This window comes from Myotis daubentonii, chromosome 10 (assembly GCF_963259705.1).
Source record: "Myotis daubentonii chromosome 10, mMyoDau2.1, whole genome shotgun sequence".
Classification (NCBI taxonomy): Eukaryota; Metazoa; Chordata; class Mammalia; order Chiroptera; family Vespertilionidae; genus Myotis; species Myotis daubentonii.
In genome coordinates, this window is record NC_081849.1 from 19051486 (window position 1) to 19059994 (window position 8509).

At 50.0% G+C, this 8509-nt stretch overlaps 1 protein-coding gene across 1 annotated transcript; it reads right to left on the reverse strand.

Moving 5' to 3' along the window:
- Positions 1-675: 675 nt before the first annotated feature.
- On the reverse strand, positions 676-2912 carry TMEM229A (transmembrane protein 229A). The gene has a single exon (XM_059711695.1). It carries the CDS (start codon positions 2910-2912, stop codon positions 1779-1781), a length of 1134 nt encoding a protein of 377 aa, XP_059567678.1. The 3' UTR covers positions 676-1778.
- Between the last annotated feature and the right edge of the window lie 5597 nt (positions 2913-8509).

Sequence of the window (8509 nt, forward strand, 5' to 3'; positions counted from 1 at the left end):
ATTTCTACTCAGCTTTGACTAAAACAATCAGTTTGACATGATCAATATCACGGGTGGGGTTGATTATATAGCATTACTTATAACTTAGCTCACAACCTCATAGTGGATTAAAATAATATATTCTCAATTACGTCGGCCTTAATCAAATCTAAAGACATATTCATCTTTACTGCTATAGCAAAAGTGTTTGTTTTTTGTTGGTTTTTATTTTTGAGAAAAGGAAGAAGTTCCCTTTCATAGCATAGGCAAGCTAATAATTTGGATAAGAAACCATTCATTTGCACACACTGTAAGTTTTCCTAATGATGTTTATAATGAAAACTGAGAAGCTATTAGTCATCCTCAGCTGAGCCATACTCAATTCTACTTGTTTTATTTATTTATTTATTTAATAAGATTATTCATTTTCTTTTTAAATATATTTTATTGATTTTTTACAGAGAGGAAGAGAGAGGGATAGAGAGTTAGAAACATCGATGAGAGAGAAACATTGATCAGCTGCCTCCTGCACACTCCCCACTGGGGATGTGCCCACAGCTAAGGTACATGCCCTTGACCAGAATCAAACCTGGGACCCTTGAGTCCACAGGCTGACACTCTATCCACTGAGCCAAACTGGTTAGGGCTCTACTTGTGTTTTTTTTTTTTTTTTTAACATTTAATAAAAACAGCAAACATCCTTAAATACATGTTTAATAGATTAGACATGATTTCTTTAAATGGTTTACATCATCTCATTTAACTTTGGAACTTGCAGACATTAATAATGAGTCACCAAAAACACTATCGATTTATAGTTTGAATTACACACCGGGCTTCGCCCAAGAACTCTGAGTGGGCCCAGAAGGAAAAAGAAAAATGTTTACAAGTGAGCCATGGCAGAAATAGGCAGAAAACAGGTAGGCCTAATGCAATTAGGGCGAACGTTCAAGTTCATGTTATTTCAAGGAATTGTTTCTGCTCTTGAAGTTCCACGGAGAAAGGGCCCTAAGGGTTGAACACTACTGAGGATGGTATAATTTGGCTTGGCCCTTGGACATGGAAGGTAAACATTTTACATTATTACACAGTAACAAACATGGACAGCCACAGATAACATAGGATCTGATCAACCTCGGAGTTTAAGGCTAACTCACGTTGGAAAACCATCATTTCCCGGATGGAGATCAAACACTTAACACAGTGTCACCTGTTGGGGTTGCTAGAAAAGACTTATTTAAACATCAGTTCATAGGATGGTTTCACATTAGTCAGTTTCTTTCCACTTTGTAGGCTAGAAGGGAGGCACTTAAGAGCTATGAACTGTAGTTTCAGGAGTACAAGACACTGGATTTCGGCAGTCTTCGATAAATATGGCAAGGAATTAAAGTGAAATTGGATTAAAAAGAAAGTAAACACACCATTAAACCACAACATTTTGCTAAATCTGGTAAAAATCACTGGCCTCTGATTTGAAGAACTTCCTCACCAAAATAAAAAAAAAAACAAAACACAGCAGTTATCAGCCACCTATGCCCACACAGGTGAATCCTACAGCTTCCCGATGTTTGGGCTTGTGAGGGTTTTTACAAAATGGACGAGTTAGTACTCTGAGTAATATTTCCAAGTAAGGTATCATGCACGGGTCCCAAACAGCCAGAAAAACGAAAAGATAAGATGAAATTTGTTGCAAGAGTTTAGTACAACGCATGAAAACTAAAACGCCAAGAAGACCACTCCGTTTTAAACGTGTAAAAATAAATCGCATTCATGGATGGGAATCCAGAGACCGGTTTGCTTTAGTCCGCTGGTATGTACTGCACTCGCCACAGCGCGTTGGAAAGCAGGTCCTGGTACACGCAAAGGAATATCCAACCAGGCAGATACATCAGGGTAATGAGGCCCATGAAATTGAGCGGGTAGTGGGAGTAGTCCCAGGAGCAGGCGCCGCAGGCGCGCAGGCCCAGGCCCCAGGACAGCTCCCACAGGTAGATGAACATCACATAGATGGGCACCCGCTGCCAGGTGCTCCAGCCGCGACTGTAGTGCAGGTAGAAATAGAGCTTTTCCACCACGAAGCTGCAGCTGCCGTACATGAGGAAGGACCAGAGCGACGTGTGGCCGCTGGTGGCCCGGTCCCCCTGTCCCAGCACGTCAAAGAAGAAGGTGAAGAAGATCTCATCCAGAAAGCCGTGCATCCCGTAAAAGAGAAAGCGGAGCAGGTCCGGCAGCCCCTTGCTGGGGACGCCTTCGGTGCCCCGGGGGCCGCGGGGGCGTCGCCGCCGGCCACCCGCCGCCGCGGGGGCTCGGGCGCCGGGAGGGGCCGGGGCAGAGGCCGGGGCAGGCGCAGGGGCAGCGCCGGGTCGCGGCTGCAGCTGCCGCCGGCACCGCAAGCGCAGGAAGCGGCGCAGGAACACTTGCGAGTGGTAGAGCGCCAGCAGGTACTGCAGCGCCAGGTCCAGCGCCCCCGGCGCCCCCGCGCCGCCCGGCCCGGCGCCCAGGCTGAGCAGCAGCGCCCGGGCCGCCAGCGTCTGCAGCCCCACGTGCGCCAGCGGGTAGAGGAGGAAATTGAAGACCAAGGCGCTGGGGCAGCGCCGCCGCTGCAGGTAGACCTTCTCCAGGGCGAAGTGGGTGAGCAGGTGCAGGAGGCAGCGGTAGGGCGAGGAGAAGCCCAGCATCCGGAGGTCGGGGCTGCGAGCGAAGCGCCGCGCGGACGACACCAGCACGTCCAGGGTGATCCCGTGCATCCCGTAGAAGTAGAGGCGCATCCAGGCGGGCAGCTCGGTCCCCTCGGCCGCCGCTTCAGCAGCGGACAGCGGCTCGGGGCGGCCGGCGGCGGCGGCCTCGCCCCCTCGCCCGCCGGAGCCCGCCGGCCGCCGCGCCGCGCCGCCCCTCCGCGCCGGCCCCTTGCCGTCCGCGTCGCTGCCCGCCATGGGCTCCGAGGCCGCCGCGGCGCCCGATCCCACGCCGCCGCCGGGAGCCGGGGGCTGCGGAGCGGAGGAGCCCAGCCCCGGGCCGCCTCCCAGTCGCCGCCGGCCCGCGGGGGGCGCGGCGGAGCTCCGTCCTGGCCGCGGCCCGGCGGCAGCGGGAGCTGTTGCGCTCGGGGGAGGCGCGGGCCTCCCGGTGCACGGAGTCCCCGGCGCGCCCCGCTGCGCCCTCCCCTCCAGCCCGGGGCGGGGTGCCGCCCGCGCTCAGCCTGCGCGGCCTAACAGGCGCCGCGGCCCGGGGAGGGACTGCGGCGGCGGCGCCGGGGCTGCGAGGAGCAATGTCGGGGCTGGTGCAAAGCCCATGTTCCCTGCGGCTCAGCCCGCCCGCCGCCTCCGCCTCCGGCTCAGTAAAGCGTAAAGCGAGCGGCGACGCCCCGGCTCCCGGCCCTCTCCGGCCGGTTCACACCTCTCCCGCCTGCTCGGGCGCCCCTCCCCGTCCCAGCCCTCCGCGCTCAGTCCCTCGGGGTCCCCTGGAGGAGGCCGGGCGCTGGCGGTCGGCCTCTTCCCACACTCTGCAGCCCGGCCCCCGGCCCGGCCCGGCCCCGCTGGAGGCGGAGGCGGAGGCGGAGGCGGTCGCTGGGGCGGAGGCACCGGGTGGAGAGCGACCTAACAGGTGCGACTGCGAGCTGATTGGCGTTCCCGGTGTCGCCAAAGCCAGCGCCAGGGCCTGGCTGGTGGAGACGCGTGGCCAAGTGCCACAGACTAGCGGCCGGGCCTGAGACCCAGCTATGGTGCTATTTCATGTCCTCATGCGAAGCCAGCTGTGTCCCAGTCCCAGAGAATAAACAGGAGGCTCCAAGCCTGCCCACTCCAGGGTTCCCTGCATCTGAAATGTTGCCTCGGGGCCTAGTCTACTTTTTCAGTCTCCCAGGCCAGTCGGCTGGCTTTCCTTGGTTAGTTTACCGCTGGCCAAGGGCAGAGATCAAAGTCCCTCAGAATGAATGCAGTGGCCCCGGCTTTGCCCAGGCTGGGGTGGGGCCTCACCGCGAGAACAGTACTTTTGCTTACAGGGCCACGCCCCAGGGCTACTCTTCCTCGTTGCAGAACTAGGTCACCCCAGAAATGAAGAGTGGAATAGAGGGCGAGGATGATGTTTTATTTTCTGAAGTGGAGAGGGTGGGGGAATCCAGAATTGTAGTGTGTTTGGGCTCCACTTTTTCTCCAATTTTTAAATCAGGCTTAGAATTGGAAAGAATCTTAGAGTTCAATTATACTAATACTTACCCCCCACCCCCGCCCCCAACCCCGCCCAATAAAAGTTATGTCTAGGCAGAAACTAGGCAACACTTCTAATCTGCTCTTAGATAAGGAGATCAGATGTTTCCAGATGTTTCCTTGATGGCTAAGAACATTTTTTTTTTTCTCTGAGAATAAATTTTCTGAGGCAGATCTCTATTTCTACAGCAACCTCCTCTCCTTGCTTCTTAAACTGTTCAATTTGTGGTTTCTAAGTTGTCTGTAAATTAGATAAGAGAGAGCTATAAATATGGTGAGAAAATTGTTAAGGGGATATCAACACTCATATAAGGTCAAAGTACTGATTTTTTAAAAATATATATAGCATTGTTGACATGTGGTTTATTACAGACTTCCTTTGGCAGCTGTTAAAAGTCAGTAGAGGATGTCATCATGCTAGCTACAGAAGCACCAGCTCTTCAAACCTGCTGCAAAACAGAGACGGAGTTAGTTGCCCAAGTGCCTGAGCGGGCACAATGAAGAGAAATAATGTAACATTTTCTTGAGCACCTACTATATACGAGATGCTGTATGTACTAGTAAAATATAGGATTATAAAATTCATTCTCTAAGGTATATAATCTAGTTGATATCATATCTGTGTAAAGCCTATTTACGTATTATTATTTTAACTGTTTAATAAACTATGTCTCATAAAAACTGGGTCCTAGTGTCCTATAAATTTGGGGGACTCCTGGTGGGTTCTTCTCTATGAATGTCAACACTTAAGCATGCAGTGTTCCCCAAAGTATGATTATTATTAATAACTAATTGTGAACAGCTGGTAGTACCTACCAAATAAAACATTTCAAATAAACATTTGAGCTATTGTTTTATTAAAGAAACCCAATCTTGGGCCCAACTTATCAGATATTAAAAACAAATGCACTCTTTCTCCATCATTGCTATTCAGACAAGGGAAAGCTCTTCACGATAAAAGCATAAATACAGCCACCCCAATGTGCATACACTAATTTCCAAGGTTAAGCCTGAATTGTTTTCAAATAGTAAAATAAACTTTAAGGGCCCACATCTTCTATTTGTTTTAACTTTTCTTAAAAATGCAAGGAAAACTTTGAAAGGTCTAAATCTATTATTCAGTCAAGTTCCTCTCAGGTTGGCGTCTTTGACCTCAGCAGGAACAAAGCTGAGTAACTGTGTCTGCAGAGATGTCATAGTTCAGTGGAGCCAACACTGGCCTTCCTGGACTAGCCGGGTCCGAACTGGGGTAGCCAGCATGACCAGGGAGAGATTTGAGACTTAGGAGAACAGCCCTTGGAGTCTTGGGGTCATCTTTTGCTTAGTGCCCATTGGTTCAAGGTTGTAGTGTTTTAGATGGGAGCCCTTTCATTACACATCAGAAGAACAAAAAGAAAGTGCATGGAGAACACAGCACAAAGAAGAAACCTTAAAGGAAGTACAATAGAGTGAGGCATGAACGTAATGATAGAGAAACTATAAAGCAGCAACCATATTAGCAGTAGATATAAAACATGTCTTCTTATGGATCAAATTACACACGCGCACACACACACACACATTGTTACATACAATAGTCATCTAACTAAGGAGGACATCCATCCAAGAATGCTTGCAAGTGTCGCATGCTGTCTTCCTAAAGCTGAGTCTGTTGCTTACCATTGTGAGGGAACTCTCTAACTTGACAAAGATTTAATAGCACCATGGAGCAATGAGGGCAAGGTTGCACTGTTTATGAGGTTTTGGGAGTCTCGTTTAAAATGGGCTTTCCAGTATTCAGGCCTAATTAGAACCAGATAATGAATTATGATACAAGTACAGTGGGGCCTTGACTTATGAGTGTCCCGACTAACGAGTTTTTCGAGATACGAGCCGTCCCTCAGCCGATTTTTTGCTTTGAGTTGCGAGCTAAAATTCGGGTTACGAGCCAGCTTCAGTTACCCCACCACTAGTTGGTGCAGCGAACGTCACAGTGAACGCCACAACATCAGCCCAGCATCATGTGTCTCACTCGTTCACAACTGATTTGACATACGAGTAATTTGAGTTACGAGCTCCATCACGGAACGAATTAAACTCGTAAGTCAAGGCCGCATGTAGAGGCCTAGTGCCGGAGTTCTTGTCCCAGCATCAAGAAGGGTTCAGGAGTCTAGAGAAGGTTGTGTGTAGATTAATAGGAGTCCAGAGACGAAGCATAATTTTGAAAGGCATTTGGGGGTCAGAGGAGCTTAGCTAAAGGAGCTAAGTTCTAAGGTCTAAGGTCTTAGGTCTAAGGTCTCAGGTCTCCTCACCTCAAGACCCCATGCTCTTTATTAACACAACTTGTCCTGAGGCGAGGCAGAGATACACACTTCAAAGGGTCAGGGTTTCTACAGAGTCCATTGTCAGAATGGGGGAGTTAGCCTATGGCTGTTCAGGTGTTTGGCTAGTAGGAGGCAATAACATGTAGATTAAGATGTCCTTTAGCTGTCTGGCAGCCAAGAAATCAATTTAATGTATCCTATTCAGGTTTGGGGAAATGCCTTCAGCCATTCCCAGATGCAGCCCTGCTGTCATGCTGGAATTGGTCTCCGGCAGCCCAGTGCACAAATTGGTGCATGGGTGGAGTCCCTTGGCCTGGCCAGTGATTTGGGCTGATTGGGGCCACCTTGCCCAGTCCTGATCAGGGCTGGCCAGGTTGTGGGGAGGGACTGCGGGAGGTTGAGAGTGCACTGACAACCAGGGGCCAGCTCCTGCATTGAGCACCTGCCTCCTGGTGGCCAGTGTGCATCATAGCTACTGGCTTGTCCTCTGGTTGTCTGGTCGTCCAGTTGTAGCGATGGCTTAGGCTTTGATATATATAGATAGTTTAGGATTGGTGGACAGAGCCTGGTCAGGGTTTGGAGGTTAGGGTTTTGAAAAGTATTCAGAATAAATGGTAAGCCTCTATGTCCTGGGGCAGAGCTTCTGGGAATAATAAAGTTGTGCTGATGAAGACAGTGGAATAGTAAAGTCACGCTAACCAAGGCAACCCAAAACTAAAGTCATGACCATGCAGACAGTAAGTTGTGGGAGTATTTGGTCTTGGGTTCGCATAACCTAATGGTAAGGACCAGTTTGGAATCCAAGAGGGGAATCATTTGAGTAAGAACAGGAAAGATAATGAGGAAGCAGGACTGACATTGAGTTTGGCTAAAGCAATTCTCATCCCCAGTAGGTGTGGAGGGTAGGTGAAGGTAGGGAGGTTGACTGACAGTACAAAGGTGAAAAATATTTGGAAGCATATATCTATAATTTACTTTATATAACTTTTCTTTCTTAATTAATTTCTTCTGTTGTATACTAAAGTTCCAAATTTAGCAATTCTTTCTATATATTACTTAAACAACAGGAAGAGAAAATGGACAGGCAGAAGGTGACTATTAGTACTTGTGGGCAAATGTAGAAAGATCATCAAATGGAGTGTGTAAACTTGTTTGAATATGCCCTGTTAGGGGATCATCCTGGAACTCTGCCCTATTGTCTGTCTTTACAAAACTCTTTTAACTATACTCCTTTAGTTCCTCTTTCTCATAATCTGATTTCTGGGGAGTCACATAGGTATCAGGAAAGTTTCTTTTGGCACCTCTGCCTGGTGGCTCTTCATATAATTTTATGTTATTAATTTTACTTTCAGGCCCTTTCTTCAGTTCATGGAGTTTCTTGGACCTCTTATTTTTCACCAGGAAATATTGCCTCAGCTGAAGCTTTATATGTATAAATATATTTATTGTTTTACATATATACTAAAGGCCCGGTGCATAAAAATTCAGGCACTGGAGCGGGGGGGCGGGGGGGGGGGAGAAGGAGGGGTTGTCCCTCAGCCCGGCCTGCCCCCTCTCACAGTCTGGGAGCCCTCAGGGGTGGGAGGCGACCTGGTGATCAGGGGAAGGCGACATCCCCATCACACCTGAGCCTTGGGCCGGCCCTGGGTGGCTGGGCAGCCACCACCTGAAGCTTGCCTGTGCCTCAGTCAGTGGGGGATGAGGAAGACCCGAGGCCCCCGGCAGGGCTGAGGGGACTCCGGTGGCAGGCACGCAGAGCGGCTGACCCTGGCTGAGGAATGGAGGTTACTCTCAACGACATGAGTTATAACTTCCCATTTGTTGGACACCACAGTCAGGCTTCAGCTTCGGGGGAGGGAGGAAGAGAGGGATGGGCAGCTCGTTGGAGGAGCCTGAGTGAGGTGTCAGTCAGTGAGGGGTGCTGGAGGACCCGAGGCCTCCAGCAGGGCTGAGGGGACTCTGGCGGCAGGTGCTCGGAACAGCCAGCTCCACCCCTGCTGTGGGTGCCACCATCTTGTGACAGAG